This window comes from Chelonia mydas, chromosome 1 (genome assembly GCF_015237465.2).
Source record: "Chelonia mydas isolate rCheMyd1 chromosome 1, rCheMyd1.pri.v2, whole genome shotgun sequence".
NCBI lineage: Eukaryota > Metazoa > Chordata > Testudines > Cheloniidae > Chelonia > Chelonia mydas.
The window spans coordinates 245,589,509-245,612,921 of NC_057849.1; the positions used below are offsets into that span (position 1 = coordinate 245,589,509).

General features: G+C 43.6%; 1 protein-coding gene across 6 annotated transcripts in view; it reads left to right on the plus strand.

Moving 5' to 3' along the window:
* The window catches only part of BRAF (B-Raf proto-oncogene, serine/threonine kinase), a 135,417-nt gene that overhangs the window by 18,320 nt on the left and 93,684 nt on the right, over positions 1-23,413 (plus strand). For 5 of the 6 annotated variants that reach the window (XR_005222412.2, XM_037879076.2, XM_037879057.2 and 2 more), the window contains one exon: positions 13,859-13,960. Coding sequence is in view for 5 of the 6 variants with exons in the window: in XM_037879057.2 (XP_037734985.1) it covers positions 13,859-13,960 (102 nt within the window). In the remaining variant the exon portion in view is untranslated. Of the gene's footprint in view, positions 1-12,601; positions 12,945-13,858; positions 13,961-23,413 lie in introns of all 6 variants that reach the window. The other variant, XM_037879069.2, reaches the window with a different exon arrangement.

Here is a 23,413-nt window from a genome sequence, read left to right on the forward strand (position 1 = left end):
GATTTAGGATTTAAACAAAAAAAACCAACCCCAACTTTTAGGCAATGTTAAGTCTTTATAAAAATTTTTTATTAAATCTTGAACTTCTTACCTCAAATGTTATCTCTGTAGCCCTAACCACTGAGATAAAAGTCTGTAATAATAAAGTGTATTCATCTTTAATACTTGCTCTGGTAAAGAAAACAAAGTTGAATACATGTGTAAAACTAAAAGCTTATAGCTGGTGATGTGGGGGGAAGAATTCACTGTGCCAGAATGTTGTAGTTGCAAGAGCACATCTCATCTGAAAAATCATGCAGGATTCATAAGTAGGACTTGGAACCACACATGTGCTTACAAAAGTGTGGTCCATTTAGGAAATTATTCCTGAGGGCATTCTGTGCCAAAAAATTAAAAATTCTGCTCACAATATTTTAAGCCTCTGCATTTATTTATTGATAAATAAATCTTGCAGAATTTTTAGTATGGCAGTGGGGAGCGCAGGCCGCTGGGTGTACGAAGGTGAGAGGTCACCTGTAGCCTCCCCACTGCTAGGACATGGACTCAGTGCTGAGGCTATGCCTGACCCTTACACAGCACAAGGCATGGGCCTGCCCCAGAAACACCCTGGGGCCCTGCCCTTCTGCACCAAGCACACCAGGCATGGGACAGGCAGGATCAGAGTGTGGAGGGGCTCAGTGTGGGGGGATCTAGGTGTGGGGTGAGAGGATTTTGTGTGGGACAGTCTGGGTGCAGGCAGCTCAGTGGGGGGTCTGCGTGTGAAGGGATCTGGATGCACGGAGGCTGGGGGGGGGGTGAGGTTGGGGGGGGGGGGGTGCGTTCCAGATGCAGGGGCAATGGGACTCTGCAGGGGCTTCCAGGTGAAAGTGGTTCAGGCTCAGCAGAGGGATCTGGGTGTGGAGGTTTCAGCAGGGGGGTCTGGGTGCTGTGGGAGTGGGGCTTGTTGGGGTGGAGGTCTGGGTGCAGCTAGTTGGGGGTCAGTGTGGGGGTCTGGATGTGGGGGCTCAGGGTAGTGCAGGGGGTGAGGCTCATCAGCATGGGGGTTTGAGTGCAGGGATGGGGGTCCAGAGGCAGGGGGTGTGGGTGCAGAGGGTCTCCAGATGCAGAGGTTGAGGTTCAGTGGGGTGGGATTTGAGTATGGAAGGCTAGGGGGAGTCCTGGGTGTATGGGGTGAGACTTGGTGAGGGTGTCTGGATATGGGAGGTCCAGATGCAAAGGGGTTGGGCAAATGGGGGAGCAGCTTCCCGTACAGTGACACCCCCTCATCCCCCCCAGAGCTGAGGAGCAATGGGGGCAGGAAGCAGGGGAGGATGCTGAGCTTCCTGCAGCTGGGAGAGGTTTCTGGGTGTGGTTCTGACACAGCCCCAGCCACTCCTTGCAGGCGAAGAGGAAGTCCAGTTCTCTCCTGCCTCCAGACCAGCCAGAATTAGTAGCTGATCCCGGTTCAGGTGTCCCTAGCCCTGCAGTGGTTTACCTCTCCGCCGACTGCTCTGGGTACCTGCAGTGATGTACCTGCGCAGCTAGGGAGTGGTGTGTGACTGCTCTTGCAACAAAAAAAGTGATTTTCTGCGGGGAAGCAAAGACATTAGCGGGAAACATGAATTCTGCACACGCGCAGTGGTGCAGATTTCCCCCAGGAGTAAGAAATGCATACTTTCTAGAGGCACCGGGACCTGTAGACACTGGAGGTATGTGCATTTAAGGGATATTTGTCTTTTACACCCCCTACTCCATTCCCATCAGTTGTTTTCTTATAACCTGTACTCTCAGATGAGGACAGGGTTTTCAGGACCTGGTGAGAACCAGAGATGAGCCTAGGGGAACAATCCAAGTATTATACCCAACTTCTAAGAGGGGGCAAGGGGGAGATTTCAAGGTGGGGAACCGGCCCTCCAGGGCTCCCTCTATGAGTCTTGCCTTCTTTCCTGTCTCTTGGTGCATGGAGACTGAGGCATCCTCTTCTGCTCCCAGTGGCCAATCCAGTTGCCCAGACTCCAGCTGTCTGTCTACTCTCAGGTGAGCTTTGGGGAGATTAGACATCCAGGCTGGTTCACCCCAGGATGGATTCTCAGAGCCCAGATGGGGAGCATCATGGGTTTGCAGGATGATTGGAAGTGTTTAGCAGCTAGGAGGAGAGACTACATTCTTGTCACTGGGGAGTATTTCCAGAATTATTAAATCATTCCAATTAGATTCGGTTCTTTCAGAGGAAGAAATTCAAAATAGATGAATCAGGAAGTCCCTGGGGAGACACCCAGACTTATTGGACTCCTGATGCCACTTTAATGGCTGGGGAAAATAAGTTCTGCTTCAACCTTTTTGGAAAATGTCGTTATTTTCAGTTTTGAAATTATTTTAATTTTTTTACTATTCCATAATACAATTTTTCTGTTGACCCGAAACAGCATTTCCCACAAATTTTGTTTTGCTGGAAATTTTGAAACTTTTTGCCTTTGTTCTCTTTTGGAACAGTTTATTTTTCAAACTCGCAGCATTTCCCATAAAACAAAAAATCCAGTTTCCACCCAGCCCTAATGAGAATCCACCTTTAATTGAGTGGTACTTCAGTTCATACTACTTTAGTCTGGAAAATTTTTTTTTCTCCTTTTGAAGTATTTTCCTGCCAAATGTAACTTTACGTAACAGATGTTTGGGGATTGAATGAATTTTCTCTTATGATGAAAGTTAATGCAATATGCATTCCCAATGGAAGTACTCTACTGTGGTGATGCCATCCATGGTATTTTCCTCATTACAAGACACAAGGTGCTAGCATTGAAAGGGTCCATGTATCAACATTCACTCCTTTTGCTGAAAGCTGAATCTTAGAAATCAGTTGCTTTGGGTTTGAAAAAATGATTGCAGTCAGTTACAGGTTGTTGATGAAACAGAGTATCTTTGTGACATCTTTCCTGGCAAAATGAAATGTAGTTAATACCCTTTTATTATAGAAGCACTATAATTTTCTCCAAAATACCCAACAGCAAGCAAATAAATGTACTAATTAATACACTAAAATGTATTTACCATCAAAATATGTTGCATAGCTCAGTTGTCAGTGAGTTTATTAAAAATAAGAATTCTGTTATATAGAGGGATACTAGCAGTAATTTCTACAGTATATTTAAGCGTATAGCATATTTAAGCCTTTGAAACAGTGTTATTAGTAAGGTAAATTGAAACAGTTAAACTTGCTGAAAATGGTAATTTTGGTTTTTAAAACAGTATTTGAACTGTTGCATGAGAGTGCTATAGAGCATGTAGTCTGAATTTTTCATGTATTTTACTTAAAGTTGTCTGTAACTTTCCTTGATGTAAAATGTTTTCCTTATTTGACAAGTTCAGACATTTCATAAATTAAAATAAGGAATTTCATTTTTTTGCAAAGCATTGCGAGCAAGATTGTTCTCTTTGGAAATTTTTTTTTGGCAATCCCTTAACACCTTTCACAAGGATCATCTTTGACTTGTAAACGTCAGCCTGGGCAGGATTTTTTTGATTAATTTAATGGAATAAAAGTTTCTTCTATCTCTTCCCCTTCATCCAGATGTCCTGGACACAATAACTTTTTTAGTTTATTGAAGTATTCTCCATGATTTAAATATTCTAGTCAAGGGAAAGGAAACAGGTAGCTGATGCTTCCACAAATATACATCCAGCAGACCAAGCTGGAAGGGTATGCCATAAAATTTTCTATTCCAGACATTTCTGAAAAGAGCATACAGTCTTTGCTGCAGTTACTATAAGATCTTTCAGTGTCCTAATTGCTCTGACTCAGGAAAAGAAGGCCATTCCTTTTATTGGTTGTTTTTTATTATCTAGCACCTAGGTGCTTATTTACAAAATTTAAAAATAACACACCCATTCACTGTGGATAAGAATGACCAGGTTTGGAATCCCTTGGGTCTTCTGGCTCTCCTTATGTTCATCTTGGCCTATGCCAGCTGCACTAGCTGGGAAGAGGAATCAAAACCAGATTCAGCCTTGACAGAGTGACTACACTATTACCACATTTCTGTTTCTGCTTCCCTTATGGGCCAAAGTCAGTTACTCCAGTTGCAGTCACCAAATCCAGTTCCACGTGTCTTATCTGACATAATGCAGGAAAACCTCACATTTATTTACAATGGTTTATTTTGTCTACTAGGATATTATAAGTGTTGATAGTTTGACACGAAGTTTGGATTACAAACATGAAGTATTACCTACAACATAGATAAATGTTGTTTTTAGTCTTCCTCCATCCCAAACTTCCAGATACATAAGGCTGTTGGGCTTTCTTGTAGCATGTCAAAATCATGTTATGGCCCATCTCTTTGGAATTCTTTGGTTCCATCTGTACTAAGCAAGTATGCCATTATAGGGACATGGGCTGCATATAAGAGTTATTTGCATGGATTGTCTTTGCATTGGTTCAGCATGTCCACACTGCAGATCAGTTTGAAAAAACACTTTTATCATGTTCATATGTAGTTCTTTCAGCTGGTCCTGTATCATGGCATTTTGGGACTTAACTGTCTCATAGTGCTAGCATAGCTTTGTGGAACACTTACAAAAATTTGTGATCTGAAGGGCATTCTGAAAGACTTGTTTAAGCATTCTTATTTGTTGCAGTGAATCCCTTTGGGGTTGTCACCTTTTTCAGCATGAAGCGCACAAGAGACCTTTTTGGTGCAAAGCTCTAGTACCAGCGTCAATGAGCTGTTGGCCTGGAATCCTTTGGCTTCTCTGGGTTAGCTAGTATACCTCCCTTTGGGAAAGGGGGAGGGGAGAGACTTAAAGGACATTTATCACTGAAGGCTCTGGGTCTCCAGCATTAAGTGGGGCTACTGAATTGATCTTAAATAATTTTCTGAAGGCTACCAGAAGTTTAATTTCTCCTGGCAAAGAATACCATTCAGCTCATGCCACTAGGTGAAAGAAGAAACAGATTCTTTATTTCAGGTATTTCTGAATAAAAGGAAAGGGCATTCTGAATATGAAGGATCTAGTACAGGGTCGGCAACCTATGGCTTGCGAGCTGATTTTTAATGGCACACTGCTGCCTGCTGGGTCCCAGCTGCTGGCCCCGCTCAGCCCGCTGCCGAACCCAGGTCGGCAGCAGGCTGAGCTGGGCCAGTGGCCGGGATCCCGGCAGGCAGCAGCGTGCCATTAAAAATCCTACCTGCCCCCGCCTGCTCTTCTCTGCCGTCCCCCCTCGCTCTCCTCCCTTCCCCCGGTGGGGGCAGGGTGAAGAAGCTTGGTCCTGCCGCCTACTGCTGCAAGGCAGGCAAGCCCCCCCACCGCCCCGCCTCTTTCCCCAGCGTCCTGGGTTCCTGCCCCTCCTCCTCTCTCTCCCTGCCGCCGATCAGCTGATGGCCCTTGCGAGGGAGGGGGAGAAGCGGAGCTGCAGCATGCTCGCTACTCCGGGGAGGAGGCGGAGACGAGGTGGGGACGGGGCCTTGGGGAAGGGGGTTGGAATCAGGGCATATCCCCTCCAGTCCCCTGCCGTGAGCCACTCTAGGCAGGGGGCTGGGAGCACCCCCACAACCCTAGCCCGCACCCCCAGCCCTCTGCCCTGACCCCTGCACCCCCCCCATGACTCCAGCACCCCCCATGCCCTGACTCTTGCACCCCCCACATTCCCACCCCCACCCTGAGCACCAAACAGGAGCTCCTGCACACACCCCCGCCACATTCCCACCTGCACCCCTCACACCGAATGGGAGCTGCCCAGGTAAGCACTCTACACCCAAACCTCCTGCCCCAACCCTGAGCCCCCTCCCTCATTCTAGTTCCTGGCCAGACCCTACACCCCAACCCCCAGCCTGCTCCGTCACCCCCAGCCCTGTGCTCAGTGTACTCCCACCCTCAGCTCAGTGCAGAGAGAGAGGAAGAGAATGGGCTAGAACCAGGAGAAGGTAGGTACCCATTCTATGTGGGCAGGGCTGGGATCCCAGACCGGCAGCGGGCTGAGAGGGGCCGGCAGCCAGGACCTTGGCTGGCAGGAGCCAGCGGACGGAACCCCAGACGGGCAGCGGGCTGAGTGGCAGTGGGCTGAGCCACTCAGCCCACTGCCTGTTTGGGGTTCTGGCTGCCGGCCCGTTGCCAGCTGGGGTCCTGGCCACAGGCCTCGCTCAGCCTGCTGCTGGCCTAGATGAACAGAACCCCAGGCTGGCAGTGGGCTGAGCGGGCCAGTGGTGTAAGATCAGCATTTAAATTTAATTTTAAATGAAGCTTCTTAAACATTTTGAAAACCTTGTTTACTTTACATATGACAATAATTTAGTTATATAATATATAGACTTCTAGAGAGAGACCTAAAAAACGTTAAAATGTATTACTTGCACGCAAAACCTTAAATTGAAGTGAATAAATGAAGACTCAGCACACCACTTCTGAAAGGTTGCCGACCCCCATCTAGTATTTCTGGTAGGAAAAGGTAGAAAATAATGTGTCTGCAATTTTTGTAGCTTCCTAAGGAAAGTGACTGGCTGTGCTCTCCAGACTTTTGCAAACACTTAAGTGTGTTTGGGGGTGGGGAGCGGGGAATGCAGTGCAACCATTGGAAGTATCACAGGTTTCTTATAAGAGAACAACACTAATAATTCTGGATGTAGCCTTTTGGTCTGGCATCAGTTATGCATTTCTGTAAAATACTTTGGCAGCCATAGCCTAATACCATAATATTTGGGTGCCTCTGGGACAGAGACCCCTTGGCAATAGATCCCCTGTTCTCAAACATCTCTTACCGAGAGTTGACAGACTAACTACACTAAACACGTCTTACACAACATTTATCTGTGAACAGTAACATATGAGCTTTGTGTAGCTATCTTGCAACTTGTTAAGATTCATAATCATTGCAAGGTGTATGTACAGGTATTTTTAAAAAACAATGTATTTGTATTGAAAATATGCTTTATGCTCTTAGAGTAGAAATTAGTCACCTGGAGATAATTTATTCTTGTAATGGCCCATTTGGGCAAGGGGGAGTTGCCACCTCATCCTGTTTGGCTGGTGATGCTATGCAAGCTCAGTTGTTTAGCCTTGAACAATACTAAGACTTTGAATGGGAAGCCATCAGAGGCAGCAACAAACAAATGAAACCACTTAAAGGTAAAAACAAAAAAGAAAACATTACAACAAGCAGATATTCACCCTGTCTATGAATAGCAACTGAAGGCTGTTTTTGGTACAACATGGAGGGAGAAGCATCCTATCCATTTACTGAGGATAACCCTGTGTGGAGCGGGGATGTTTTCCTGAACTTTCAGATTACGGTTCCTAAGAAACCAGCTATCCCTGCAACAGACTGACCTTTTGGGGGAAAATCTACTTTATTAAATAGGATGGGTAACTGTTGATAAGTGTAGACTCAAATTTGCATTTTATGATTTTGTTTTATATTGTAACCCTTTTGTTTCCACCACTCTTGTTTCTAGTTAAATCTTCATTCTTGCAGTAAAACAAAAATAAGCTTAAGTGCTCACAAGTGCCGTGTGTTGCACAGGAGTGGTGGTTTAAGGTAAAATTGGTAAATTGGGGTATGCTGAACCTTTGGGTGCAGAGAATCTGGAGTTTCTGTGAGTAGCCGGTGTTGGGGGCTGGATATCACAGGGGAATGATTCAAAGGGACTTGAGGATTGAGGCGCATCTATTGTTAACCTGTGAGGCAAACTTAGGGCTGCCATAGCCCAGAGGAGAGTGCTTGAGTGGTTGAAAGGCTGGTGGTGTCAGGGAGCTGATGCCCAGCTACCTCAATAAAGACTCTTTTTGCAGAAAGCAGGGGGTAACAAGGTGACTCTCAGACTTGGCTATCCAAAGAACTGTCACAGCCTTCCAAGAGTAAGAACCCCCCTCTCTCTCTCTCCCCCCTCCCGCCACCTTCCCCCACCTTCTAGCAAAAGTAGGCTTGTGTGTGCTTGCATGTTGTATTTATTATCCTAAGGCTTGTCAACATGGTACTTTAGTGCACAGCAAAGGGATGTAAATTTTAATCCTCATGTGTTGCACACTAACCTGACCCAGTTGGGGAGCACTAAAAGTTCCTTAGTGCGTGTTAATATAGAGTACGTTAACATACTTTTAGTGCATGCCATCAGGCTCCACAGGAGCCAGTAGTGCATGATATGCTAGTGAGGACTAAAATTTACACCCCTCTGGTGTGACTAAATCTCTGTAGACAAGCCCCTGGAAAAAGTGTGGTGGGTGTGGGTAAGGGTGCGGTTAGAAGAGAGCTTGAGAACAGAGGGGTGTATTGCATTTATCCTGCAAAGTCACATAGTTAGTGCTTATTCTTATGCTATCCAGCAGTGAGTTCTATAGTCTTGGGCTGGTTCTTGCGAAGATTCTGTCTCCCATGGCTGAGTTGCCCATATTGGTCAATAGTTTCATTGTTGTGGCAGAAGATAGCTGTAAGGGAGAATGAGATGTGGTGATCTCTTGTGTAGCTAGAGCCATAAGAAGCTCATATGCACTTGCTTGCAGTGTGGGTTCCTTCCAATTGTCCAAACATCTGTTTGTGCTGCCGGAGGCAATGGGCTTCCTTCTTAAAGACCCAACATTCCAGCTTTTCCCACATAGATGATTGGGGTACCTTGTGTGGAAGCCCAGCTGGATTCAAGGCCTTCTGCACTGGTACAGTATCAATGGTGTGGACCTAGGAGAAGAGATATTGGAGCCATCGTGCTTCAAAATGGATTAAGTTACAGATTTAGGTCCTGATAGCCATAACAGTTGCTGTAATGGCATGGCATAGGAGACCTCTATACGAGGTGACAGCTACGGATGCTGTAGTGTTAAAGTCAAGTGTTTTTTGCTACATGTGATTGACTGCCTCCATGAAGTAGTGGCTTGTTCAGGCTCTAGCTGCAGTTAGGCAGGGGCTTCCAGATTCCCTCAATCAGACTGAAGTAATCACATGCTTTCTGCTTGAAATGGGTTGTACATACATGGCGCTTCATTCTTAAGGAGCTTTTCTCTCTAGGACAATCTCTAGATCAGTGGTCTCCAACCTTTTTATGCCCAAGATTTTTGAATTTAAGAGCAACCCAGGATCTGCCCTGCCCGCTCACTTCCCCCCGCCCCCATTCCTCGCTCTCCCCCACTCACCCTCACTTTCACTGGGCTGGAGTAGGGGGTTGGGGTGCAGGCTCCGGGCTGGCTCCAAGGGGTTCGCAGCATGGGAGGGCTCTCCGGGCTGACCCTGGGGCAGGGGATTGGGGTGCAGGATGGGGAAGGAGCTCTGGGAAGGAGTTTGGGTACAGGAGGGGGCTCTGGGCTGGGGCAGAGTGTTGGGGTGCTGGAGGGGGTACAGGGTGCTGGTTCTAAGGGGGGGTAGGGGCTTGGGGTGCAGGAGGGGGCTCAGGGCTGGGGGACAGGGTGCAAGAAGGGGTTTGGAGTACAGGAGGGGGTATGGGGTTCTGGCTCTGGGAGGGGGTTGGGGTGCAGCCTCCTGCCAGGCAGCACTTACCTTGGGTGGCTCCCGGTTGGCAGCGCAGCAAGGCTAAGGCAGGCTCCCTGCCTGCCCTGGCCCCACACTGCTCTTGGAAGGGGCCAACATGCCCCTGTGGCCCCTGGGGAGAGGTGCACAGGGCTCTGCGCGTCACCCCTCTCTGCAAACACCGCCCCCACAGCTCCCCGTTCCCGGCCAATGGGAGCTGCACGGGCAGTGCTTCCAGGCAGGAGTACTGTGCAGAGGGAGACCTGCCCCCTCCGCCCGTAGCGCTGTGATGGGCTCTTCCGGGAGCGGCATGGGGCCAGGGCAGGCAGGGAACCTGCCTTAGCGGCAGCCATGCTGTGGCACCGGAGAGTATAATCGACTGGTTGGTGACCACTGCTCTAGATGCACCTCTTTTGAGATAAGATCCATGAGGTGAATTTCAGACCTTTCACTGACCTTGTATTCCCGGAAATGGTTGATTCAAACAGATAGGATCCTCTCTATGTGCAAGGTAGAATGGGTGTTGTCTCCTGTGCTAGGCAATTCTTCAAGGATGGGGTTGGGCAGTGTACCACAATATGTCTAATTACCGGTTACTTGGCAGGAAAGATAATCTTGATTGAAATACTGTCTACAATCAATGTGAGAGCCATGTGAGTTGTCTCAGATTGAAGCTAGCTCTTTCATGAGTGGGGCACACCACAGAGATCTGTTTGTGGGGTCTGCGAGCAACACACTATTGGAGTTCTGCATAACTTGTCTAATGATCCACTTTTGAGGGATGTTTTCTTTACTTACTGGATGGGAGTTCATGTACCTTTCCCCCTGTAAGTAATGCACCTAAGTGGGTAGAGATCAAGAGGTTAATTTTTCTGGTAGACTCCTTCCAACCATTTAGGAAAATTCACCAATTCCAATAGAAAACATCCATGATTCAGTATGAAAAGGCGTAGTTTAGAACAGGGGTCTCAAACTCAATTTACCTTAGGGCCACTGTCAGTCCTCAAATCCTCCCAGCCGACTAATAATGTCACTCTGTCCCCCCCAAAACTCTGCCCCCCACCTGCCTAAGGCTCTGGGAGGGAGTTTGGGTGCTGGGTGCAGGCTCTGGGCTGGTAGTGCAGGAGAAGGGGGTGGGATTGCAGGCTCTAGGAGGGGTGCAGGCTCTGGGAGGGAGTTTGGAGGGGGGAGGGCGTGTGTGGGGTGGGGGTGTAGGCTCTGGGAGGGGTTTGGGATGTGTGGCACTTACCTGGGGCTGCAAGGCGGGCTGGGCCGAGGGGCCGCCACGCGCTGCTGCTGCCCCCAGGCACAGCCCCTGCAGCTTCCCATTGGCCGCAGGGGTGCTCGGGGCGGTGGCAGCGTGCGGAGGCACAGCCCCACCCCTGGGCCGCAGAGAGGGGCTGGCAGACGTGTGGAGTGAGCAGGCAGACACTGCTCAGCTCCGCCTGGCAGCCGGGGCCCAGGCCCTTTTAAATTGCCTGGGGGAGGGGAGCACTAAAGCTCACTCAAGACACAAGCTGAAGTCACCAGTACCAAAGGAGAGCCTTCATTTAATAAGTCTGCTCACATATCAAATAGTTATAAAGAAGGCTGTTACACTAAAGTTTAATCACCACATTGACATCGAACATGGGCACCTGAGCTTATAAATGTAGTATACACAATATAAAAAAACGTATCTACCTCCAGTGTTAAATAGGGCTTTAGGTATCTTAAAACTAAGCAGTGATCAGAGTTCCCAGCCCACACCACACTTTCTGTGAGCATGAGAAATCCACTCTACCACTATGGCTGGAGTCCCTACTAAACTGTATCTCCACTCAGCTCTTGATATGGTTGGCAATTTTCAAGAGCACTTAAGTGACTTAGGAATCAAGTCTCACTGGCTTTCAGTGCAATTTTCACTTTTAAGTCATTTAGGCACTTTTGAAAATCCCACCATGGACAACCACCTCATGGTGGGGCTTAGGACTCAACATCCCTCTCCTACACTAACAGCATCACATACATAGGTGGTTGAGGAAGGAATCATCAGTGGGCAAGGTGGTCTCATCTGGCTGTCCCTGTACTACCAGAAGCTTCCCCATTTCCTCTCTGTGGTGGCTGGAGGGTGAATGACTTCCTCCATCCCTGCAAGGATGTTTTCTACTTTGCATCCAGCAGTTACTATTTTGAGCTGCTTTTTCTCTCTTCCTCCAGTTCTACTGCTCTAGCACTATTATGATAACAGAAGCAGCAGCACCACGAGGAAAGGAGGGCCGCTCTATTCAGCAGCTGATAGGCAGATAGATAGCAGCTTTTCAGAGACAAAAACTGGAGTTAAAGCCGTGGAAAAGCCCAAATAGCTGCCGAATGTACTCAAAGAAGTTGGGAAAGAGCACACAATAAGTTCTAAGCCAGGAGTCTCAAACTCATGGCCCACGGGCCATCTGCGGCCCACAAACCTCCCCAATGTGGCCCGTGGGTCTCCAGCAGTTTTGGGACTGGGTGTCTCCATCACTTTACCAAGTAAAACTCCCTACTCTCTTATCTGGAACAGATTAGATGACAGAAAAAGCTTTCTGATTCTTTTGATATGTGTATACATTGCACAGCTCTCTCATTGGTGCTTCTTGGCAGGCATACAACTTAATGGTCACATTAACAGACGTCTGTTTGTGAATTCAGAGAAAAAGTTGGTCTTTACAGCCAGCCTCCACCGAGTTGACATATGTAAGATTTGGAAGACTGCCACAGAGTTCTGTACATCTTTTTACAAACTATTATTGCTTGAACTTGGCCTCATGAGAAGAATCAAGATTTATCATCAGTGCTCCAAACTTGTACTGGGTTAGAGGTTACCCAACTGTCTTTCCAGCTCGTTTTATTTTCGTGGTGTCCCCATCTTTAATAGCTACTGCTGAATAACTGAGATCTTTATTGAAATATGAATTAGGTGTATTTTGAACTTCTAACATGTTCATTCTGTGTTGCAGAAAGATTTCCTCTTTACTTACCTTCTAGTATAATGTTTCGGACATCCTTGGAGTTGGGGTTCTGTTACTGGTATCTTTTAATAGAACATAAAGCTAATTCCCTGCAATTCTTTTTCTGGAAAGGTATAAATTCTAACAATCACCACCATCCCACCTCTCTCTCCTTAGAGACTGAGGGATTTGTATTTTCTTTCACTGACAGGTCACAGGAATCTCTGAGGTTCCACTGGAAGAAGCAGTATGCAGTTCTCCATTCTGGAGCTGATGGCTTTTGAATTTTGAGCTATATTACTTTCTCACTAGTCTCTAAGTAATAGTATCAATTTTGAATAGTGATACTTTTATAAATGGTATCTTCAGAGAACAGATAATTATTTTTTCTCTGACTTGTAGAAATCAAATCTTCCTCAGTTTTCATCACATTAAGTTGATAGCAAATGTAATTTTAAGAACAATAAAAATATCTCTTTTCTGGAGGCCAGAGTCTATTGGTCCGACAAGTGAAAAAATTCTGACTTCTACTGGATCAAAATACCTTGTTTCCTGTAAGTGAACTTACTATTTTATTGATTCAGCTTCAACAACCGAACATTGCTTAGTGATGACTTACAGTGCAAGGTAGCACTCATAGTCATCTCATAATACTAACAGTGGTTATTATTGGCTCTTTCAAGAAGTTGCAGAGTCAGTGGGAAAAACTTGCAAACTGAGGAAGTATAGAGCCCCAAGTGTACAATGTGTTTAAGATCAGGGCATTTAAATACTGCGGTGATAGGTACATTAGAAGTATCTAGATCATGTGATTACAGTGGTTACCAGTTTACCACTGAATGTTTAACATGTGTTGGTTTGCAAGTGTCATTATAGCAACTTGAACAGATTAATAAAATCCTGAAACTTTGAATATTACAGATTAATTTTCTCCTCTAATCAGATTTCCGTTTTGTACTGTATCATATATAACCTTAGACAAGTCACTGCACTACTTTGCCTCAGTTTCCACATCTATAAAATGGTGATAAGACTTTGTAAAGTGTTTTGAGGTCTCCATATGAAAAGTAATATGAGAGAGATGTTTGTTTTTCGCGGTTCCTGCATTTCAAAATGAAAGGGTCTTTGCTCAGTTTAGTTTGAGTGGAACAGAACTGAGACTGTATTGATACAGATAGCAGGTGATCATAATCACCACAATTTGCTGTTTTTGATTGACATTACTGATACTTTGAAACACTATTTTCATTAATGACTTCTGTCAAGAAAGCTCTGGAAAAAATGATTAATTTGGGTCTAGGACACATTTTACAGTCATTTCAGTACAATATGGAGTCTCACTTTTTTCAGCCTTAAAGATTAACTTAGTTTTTAGCTACTAAAATGTGAGTTCATGGTTTTACATTTTTTAAAATCTGTCCCAGACTTGCCTCTTTTGATTTATAAAAAATATATTTTTATCTTTTAGGTATGGAATATCAAACAGATGATTAAATTAACACAAGAACACATAGAGGCGCTGCTGGACAAGTTTGGAGGAGAGCATAACCCACCATCAATATACTTGGAGGTAAGCTTTGAGTATCAAATGAACTCCGTTGAGTTAGTGTAATATGCTGTATATTTTTCAAGTATAAAGTAACTGTCCAGTAGAAGACTGATCGTAATACTTGCAATAGAGAACTGTTTCCTCCTTGACTATATAAAAACAAATTATGCTTTTAATACTTAAACATGGAAAAGAGATATTAGTGAGTCTGTCCCTCTTTCGTGACAAGCTGTAGGGTTCCTCCTGAGTAATGTGTGTACCACTGAGGGAAAGGCAGAAAACTATTGAAGTAGGTGCGCTGTTACAACTAGCGTAAAACGTAAAAGCCTAACGGCAGCTTTCCATTCTGTATTCTAAGTATGTGGAGGTGTGCATATGTATATATCACCACTCTCAAAACCTAAGAGCCATTCAGGTATGGGGGGTTTTTTAAATTTTTTTTTACTTATAGCTTTCCTTCACAGACTCAAGTAGAATCAAAAAATTGTTAGGGTTGGAAAGGACCTGTTTAATTTATCCCCCCTGTTTCCTGAATGTTTGTAATATTTTTAGACCACATTTAAATGGAAAGATAGTACCAAAATAGTTTAAGCTCTCAATCTCTTGGTTTTCTGTAAGTACACCTCCACAGGTCTTCGCTCTTGAAGTTTCATGGGCACAGAACCATTTGAAGCCATACTAAAGAGCCTCATATACCAGCTGCATCTGTATAAAGAGAGGTGCACTGGTACCACTCATTCAGTTTCTGCCCTTTGGTAGGTATTAAAACCATCATGGGCTAACGAGAAGCCTTTTAATTGTAAACGATAGTTGTTGCCTTTTGGCATTGTGTAATTAAAAATAAAGATCCTGTTTGAGGTGCTTCCAGCTTTTTCTTTCGTAGGATCAGGTCACGTGCTAGTTATGCAGATATTCGCACAATGTCCTTAACTGTTAAATATAAATAATGTCTTCCCTGTTTAGAACATGGTTATTCTGTGGGAGTGTGAAATGGATATAATGGACGAAATACAAGTCACTGTGTTAACCTTCCTGTGCTAGATCAGGGCACTTCAATCCTGATGTGAAACAGCTTGTTCCACTCATAAGCAGATACTGACAATTGTGTAGTGGTTTTGCTCTGATTAAGTCGCATGTAAAAGTAATATGATAAGCAGTAACAAGCATAAGTTTCCAGTGGTGAAATGGGTTAATTCATTACATTCATGTGCAACTCTAAATTACGTAAAAATAAATACATAAATATTACATAAAACACTACATTAAAAGAATATTATTTGAAGTGTTCAGTAGTTCACAAAAGTCAGTGTCCAATTTTTTATCTCTAACAGCAGGGAGAGAGGTATTTAGGGCAGAAAATGCATGATGCTAGAAAAGCCAAGAGTAATCAAAATAGATGGTCTCAATATTATAGTACAAGATGCCTGGTAAGTAAACTTGCTGAATGTTGCAGTTAAGGTCAGTACAGAATTGGAAGAATTGAGATGGGCTGATATTTGGCAAATGGAATCTATAGCTGCTAAATGTAAGGCCATTCACATGGGGAGAACAAAAGTAGGAGTTCTAGACTTACTGAAGTAGAATTGGAAGAAAGTATGAGGGAAAGAACTCAATGGTATTATGGAGCAGCTGGTTGCTACTCCATAGGTAAGAGTTGTGTTGTGCGTTGAAAGTAGGAGAGTCAACCTTTATTTTGTCTAGGGAGAAATACAAACTTAAAACAAATTCCCCAAATTTAGAACACTTACTCTTTGAGCACAGTGAATTTTCTGAGAATGTATAAGTAAATATGTTAATTTGTTTGCATTAAAATTAATCAAATTATTGCTTTAAGAAATTTAGTATCTGTTTTTTGCTCCTAATCTTATTGGAATAACATACTTGAAACTTACCATGATAGTTTAAATTAATTGAGATCTTTAAACTGTTCGAGGCAACTAGTTGTAATTAAGCTATGTTGTTGTTGTGTCTAATTTTTCATGGCTAGATGGGATCAGTTCAACAGCTGAGGTAACTCTCAAATGGGACCATTGTGACATCAATGCAACCAGTCCTCACCCTTCCTGTATATCTAACTTGCATGCAACAATTTTATTAGTTGTAATGGCTCAGTTGTATGAGGGAGACTGGACATGCAGTGAGGAGTTCTTGGTTAGATTATTTGCCCCAACTGTCCTTGCTCTTTAAAGAGTCTGTAGTGCAGACTAGTGAGCTAGTTATTTGCCTTTGCTCCTTTGCATGTTAAGGCAAAACTGCTGGGTGCCCAAGCACAGAGGGAGCCCTTAGAGCATGGACACTGAGACTCTGGGATTGAGTTCTCATTACCTTTATTCACATAGCACTGATTTTACTAATGCAGCACTCTGATAAATCCATTGCAGTTTAAGGGCCGGATTCACTGTTACACTTAGGTTGCTTTGCTCTGCTTTGGTGTACTACTCTTAAAAGTTAAAACAATAAAAAATTGTTATTTTAACAAATTATTATAAATATCATGTGATAGCATTCTCTGTGTTTCTTGCTTGGTGTTCATATGACTTTTTTTTTTTTTTTTTAAATGAAGAGAATTCTCAAACCAAAAAGCTGTTACATTCTCTTAACCTAAACTCCATCACATCAGTAAGTTTAAGGATAAAAATATTACAGGGATGTTGTAATTCCGCCAGGAAATTCAGATATAAGGTTACACTTAAAAGAAATCCAAATTTGTTAAGGTATGAAAATGCATATTTAATCCACCCAGATACCTCTAAGGGATGAAGACACAGGATTAAAACTGATATTTAAACGTATGAAAGAAATATCTAATCTGGGACCAGAAACACTAAAATACTTTAATCAGAATCCTATATTCCTTGCATAACATCACTGCAGGCAGAAATAAAGTTGTTTGGTTGCCTTGACTGCATTTCTATATCTAAACATGTTAAGATTTCTTTGATCAACTTGTTTGTTTTAGGTTGGTGCAAGAGTAGTGGTTGGCCCTTACTAGCTTGTTAGAAGTTGCGGTGACGCAATTGGTCTGAGACTCTAGTGTATCACAGTGCTGGATATAAAGCAGCCTGACACACAACTAACAAAAACACATCTTGATGTTGATTGCAGGATTGAAAGTACAAAAATGTAGGAAATATGTTCCACTGTCTGATTAGAAACCAGTATGGTTGCCAAAGTATGGAAGACAAACGTTAAGTTTCAGCAAGTGCATATGAGCCAATTCAGCAGGAAATTCTCTACATATAAGATAGACTTTAGAAGGGAGATAAGGGAATACTGGTAAGTAAATTACAAGCAGCTCCACAGATGTGCATACCGTTGAGAAATCTAATAAAAATGGAAAAACAATGTGGATAACCTGTGCACCACTATCTTGCCTGTTGCTCAGGCCCTTACCAGGCTGCCATCTTCAAATCAGACCTCCTTTGGTTTTCACGACCAGACTGTCTAAATCTTGCAGATTCTTTTTGCGTGACATACCTAAAATATGCCCTTCCTATCCATCTGCACAGCTAAAACTCTTGTCCAGGTGTTGATCCTATAATGTGTAAATTACTGCAACATCCTTTTCTGTCCTTGACAAATGCAATCTTGCCTCATTCCTATCTATTCGGAATGCTCCTGCAAATTACTTTTCTTAGCCCATCACTTTGACCATGTCAACCCTTTCTTTGCATATCTTTTTCTATTGAATCAAACCTAAGATACATGTCTTTGCTTTCAAGGCCCTTCGTGGCCTGCCCTCACCTTTCTTGTCTTCTCATTCACTATCAAGATGTGTACTTTGCCTTAGATTGACCCATGATGCCAGCCTCCATAACCCACATGTTAAATTTTCATACAAGCACCTGTCATACATGCTTCCTCACATGCAGCCCCTCATGCATGGGAGGAACTCTCCATGAACATCTGCAAAACTAACTTACTGTCTTCCTTCAAAACCCTCCTTAAAACTCTATTTCTTTGTACTTTCCATCGGACTGTATCTGTATCATTGTCTCTTGTCTGATGCTTAGTGTGCCCTTTGTTGGGATGCTGTGAACTTAGTTACAATTGTTGAGCACTGCTAGGGAAAAACTGCTTCAGTGTTGAGCAGTGAAAGATGTGGAAACATGCAAAACATCTTTCTGGGGACTAAAACACAACTTACTTAAAAAAAAAACAAAACTGTTTTTAAAAAGTGATACAACTGGCAGTTGCTGCTGGCTCCTTTTGATCCAACAAGTGACTGTAAAAAAGGGAATGGTGGCTACTTACACAAAAACAAAACAAAAATTCAATTGTTGCCACCAAGCACATATGTTTTGTGTGTAACGTGCTCAGGAATGAAAACTCAGGCAGGGAGACAACCCTTAACCCTCCTCAAATGTTTCCAGATATGCTCCTCAGAACACTTGCAGTGAGTCTACAGAGAGCGGTGGTGGCTGTTTTTGTTTCCAGCTGCTCCTGGGCGGGGCCAAAGCTCTTCATTGCAAAGAGTATAGATGCCTGTAAAAGCAGCTGGAAACAAATAGGAAGCAGCATCTGTCCCTCTGCTGGAGTCCACTGCTACTTGGAGGAAGAGAGGAAACTGGAGACGCTGCCAAGTACTAGCGCAGTTTGCAGGAGAAGAATGTTGAGATGATAATGTAGTGAAGTGTTGGGGCAGCATGTCAAGGGGAGAAGGGAGCTAAGAAAATGTCTACGCAACCTACAAGAGCAAGCCTCTCAACCTGGGTTGACAGCCCACCCTTCTCTCTAGGTTTTAGTGCTGGAGCTTCAATCTGAGCTGCAGTTTCAAAGTGCTGTCTACAGAACTATATTTAGAGCTCTAGTGGCAGCCTTGCGAACCCAAGTCTTTTGTCCTGGGCTCAGAGGCTCACTCCCATGGGCTGTGTGGATATACCGTAAGTGACAGGAACATGTGTTGGGGGCAAAAAGGAACATAGCTGCAGAGAAACTTGCAGGGGAGTGGGGAAGGCAGAAGAGGGAGAGGTGAAATGAAGAACAAAAAATACAACATGATTAACTGTTGTGACAAAGTTCCTCCTCTGCCTTGGTGGGTCTTGCACTTATTGGCAGATTTGCTCACCTCGGAGCTTCACGGCAGCTCTGTTTGGCCGTTTTTGTGAACCCACGGTTCAGGTCAACTCCTCCTGTGTCTGACCATGAGTTGGGAGGATTTGGGGGGAATCTGGGCCCGCCCTCTACTCCGGGTTTCAGCCCAGGGCCCTGTGGAATGCAGCTGTCTAGAGTGCCTCCTGGAACAGCTGTGCGACAGCTACAACTCCCTGGGCTACTTCCCCATGGCCTCCTCCTAACACCTTCTTTATCCTCACCATAGGACCTTCCTCCTGGTGTCTGATGATGCTTGTACTCCTCAGTCCTCCAACAGCACACGTTCTCACTCTCAGCTCCTAGTGCCTCTTGCTCCCAGCTCCTCACATGCGAACCATAAACTGAAATGAGCTCCTTTTTAAACCCAGGTGCCCTGATTAGCCTGCCTTAATTGATTCTAGCAGTTTCTTGATTGGCTACAGGTGTTCTAATCAGCCTGTCTTAATTGTTTCCAGAAGGTTCCTGATTGTTCTGGAACCTTCCCTGTTACCTTAACCTGGGGCTACTTAACCTGGGGCTAATATATCTGCCTTCTATCACCCTCCTGTAGCGCACTCCTGTCCCTGTTGTTCATTAGTTGTCCCCCGTAATTGTTTGGTTTTCCAGGTCCTGTGGACCCCCCCCTTAGGCTGGGGGGGGATCCTTTAGCAGTGGGCGGGCTTTGCCCGCCCACTTCCTGGATCCCAATAAGGATCGCTCTCCTGTAGCCATCTGGCCCGACCCTGTCACACTGTCCAAAAATAAAACACGTGTCTTGTTTGAAAGCCAAAACAACATTAAATACTTCTAATAAGTCTTCTGTATAAATGATTGCTGTATTTAATCTATCAACTTAAGTATCACCCTATGTTCTCTAACATGGTTGTAACGGGGCTCTTCTGTCCATACAACCTACATGGAAAAAACCAGTTTTGGGTACAACCATGTTTAAACATAAAATTAACCCTCATCTACGTTACAAAAATCATTTCACACCATCTCAGGTTTTTCTCAAATTCTCTTTCCATAACTCCTCATATTAGGGCACAGTTTTTCCCAGATTCAGCAGGTACTCTACATAAGAATGGCCATACTGGGTCAGATCAGTATCCTGTCTTCCGACAGTGGCCAATGCCAGGTGCTTCAGAGGGAATAAACAGACCAGATAATCATTAAGTACTCCATCCTGTGTCTACCATTTTCAACTTCTGGCAAACAGAGGCTAGGGACACTTCAGAGCATAGTTTTGTATCCCTGCCCATCCTGGCTAATAGCCATTGATGGACCTATCTCCAGTAACTTATCTAGTTCTTTTTTGAATCCTGTTATAGTTTTGGCCTTCACAACATCATCTGGCAAAGAATTCCACAGGTTGATTGTTCATTGTGTGAAGAAATACTTCCTTTTGTTTGTTTTTAAACCTGCAGCCTATTAATTTCATTTGACTCCTAGTTCTTGTGTTATGAGAAGGAGTAAATAACACTTCCTTATTTACCAGTCATGATTTTATAGACCTCTATCACATCCCCCCTTAGTCGTCTCTTTTCTAAGTTGAAAAGTCCCAGTCTTATTAACCTCTCCTTATATGAAAGCTGTTCCATACCCCTAATCATTTTTGTTGCCCTTTTCTGAAACTTTTCCAATTCCAATATGTCATTTTTTGAGAGGGAACAACCAGATCTGCATGCAGTATTCAAGATGTGGGTGTACTATGGATTTATATAGAGGCAATATGATATTGTCTCTCTTCTCTCCCTTTCCTAATGAGTCACAACATTCTATTAGCTTTTTTTGACTGCCACTGCACACTGAGTGGATGCTTTCAGATAATTATCCATGTTAACTCCTAAATCTCTTTCTCACATGGTAACAGCTAATTTAGACCCCCCCATCATTTTATATGTATATTTGGGATTATATTTTCTAATGTGCATTACTTGGCATTTATCAACATTGAATTTCATCTGCCATTTTGTTACCCATTCACCCAGTTTAGTGAGATCCCCTTGTAACTCTTAGGTAAGTCACGGGGCATGTGTCACTTGCTGGAGGATTCTCTGCTCCTTGAAGTCTTTAAACCACGATTTGAGGACTTCAGTAGCTCAGACATAGGTGAGAGATTTTTCGCAGGAGTGGTGGGTGAAATTCTGTGGCCTGCGTTGTGCAGGAGATCAGACTAGATGATCATAATGGTCCCTTCTGACCTAAATATCTATGAATCAAAGCAGACTGCTATCTTGAGTAGTTTTGTATCATTTGAAAATTTTGCCACCTCACTGTTTACCCCCTTTTCCAGATCATTTATGAATAGGACTGGTCCCAGTACAGACCCCTGGAGGACATCACTATTTACTTCTCTGCATTCTGAAAACTGACCATTTAGTTCGATCTTTTAATCAGTTACTGATCCAGGAGAGGACCTTCCCTCTTATCCCATGTCAGCTTACTTTGCTTAAGAGCCTTTAGTGAGGGATCTTGTCAAAGGTTTTCTGAAAATCTAAGTACACTATATCCACTGGATCACCCTTGTCCACATGCTTGTTGACCGCCTCCAGGAATTCTCGTAGATTAGCGAGGCATGATTTCCCTTAACAAAAAACATGTTGGCTCTTCCCCAACAAATCGTGTTCATCTATGTGTCTGATAGTTCTGTCCTTAATTATAGTTTCAACTAGTTTGCCTGGTACTGAAGTTAGGCTCATCGGCCTGTAATTGCTGGGATCACCTCTGGAGCCCTTTTTAAAAATTGGTGTCAAGTTAGTTATCCTTGAGTCATTTGGTGCAGGAGCTAATTTAAATGATAGGTTACATACCACAGTTAGTAGTTCTGCAATTTCATATTTGAGTTCCTTTAAAACTCTTGGGTGAATACCATCTGGTCCTGGTGGCTTATTACTTTTTTTTATTTTATCAATTTATTCCAATACCTCCTCTAATGACACCTCAGTCTGGGCCAGTTCTTAAGATTAGTGACCTAAAAAGAATGGCTTAGGTTTGTGAATCTCCCTCAAATTCTCAGCCATGAAGACCGATGCAAAGAATTCATTTAGTTTCTCTGGAATGGCCTTATCTTCCTTGAGTGCTCCTTTAGCATCTTGATTGTCCAGTGGCCCCACTGGTTTAGCAGGCTTCTTGCTTCTGATGTACTTAAATTTTTTTTGCTGTTACTTTTTGAGTCTTTGGCTAGGTTTTTCTTCAAATTCTTTTTAGGCCTTCCTAATTATATTTTTATACTTCAATTGCCAGAGTTTATGCTCCTTTCTATTTTCCTCAACAGGATTTAACTTCCACTTTTTAAAGGTTGCTTTAGTGTCTCTTACTGCTTCTTTTACCTTATTTAGCCATGGTGACACTTTTTTTTGGTGGTCTTACTATGTTTTTTAATTTGGATGGAAGTGTCAGGTTTTCAATTTACTTTTGGATTGGTTAATACAGAAAGAAAAGATGAATAAACATTGTATAGTTTTGCTTTGGAGAAGCTGCAAGCGCATTTCGAGATTCTGTAGCACACTTTGATAGCATTCTGTATCTCAGCCACTAAAAAACTGCCCTCTGGAATTAGTTATCTGTTCTTAAAGTGGTGGAAGGACAATTGCTGAAGTGCTGTTTCCCCAAATCTGCAGTGTATGACTAGCTGTGAGAAAAGTCCCTTTTCTTAAAAGGTGGCTGATCATATTGCAAGCACCCTAAAGGAAAATTGATATATGCACTTTTAGGACTTAAATTTTTATTTTTTAGAATCCTCAAAATAAGAACTAGTGTCACTTTTGACACTAGCAACAAGACTGATACTCTACAGCGTCTGAAGAGGTAATGTGACATTGATGCAAAAGGAGACTTCACGGAGGAAATAGATTAAACTACAGATCTATAAGTTCAAATTTGGTATTAGAAACATATTTTAGTTTTTGATTATGGAGAAGCTCAACATGTATACAGGTACAGAGAGGTCAAAAGCAGTCAGCTCGGATTTATAAAGGAGAGGCCATGCTTAAAAATCCAGTTAATTTAAGCAAGTGATAATGAGAGCCAACGATAGTGACGTAGCAGACCTATTCTGTTTATCCACTTAATGTTTCTATGAACCCACATTTACAGTACTGTATAAGTGACAGTATGCAACGATGGCAGAGAAAGGCTTTTGGAAGTTTAAAGAAGTGATATAGCAGTAGTAACATGCCAGAGTAGAGTAATTCTGTAAATGGGTACAGATTAGGTTGGAGCAGGGGTTCTTAAACTGGGGGTCGGGACCCCTGAGGGTCACGAGGTTATTACACGGGGGGGGAGGGGGGGATTTGCAAGCTGTCAGCCTCCACCCCAAGCCTCGCTTTGCCTCCAGCATTTGTAATGGTATTAAATATATAAAAAAGTGTGTTTAATTTATAAGGGGGGGTCGCGTTC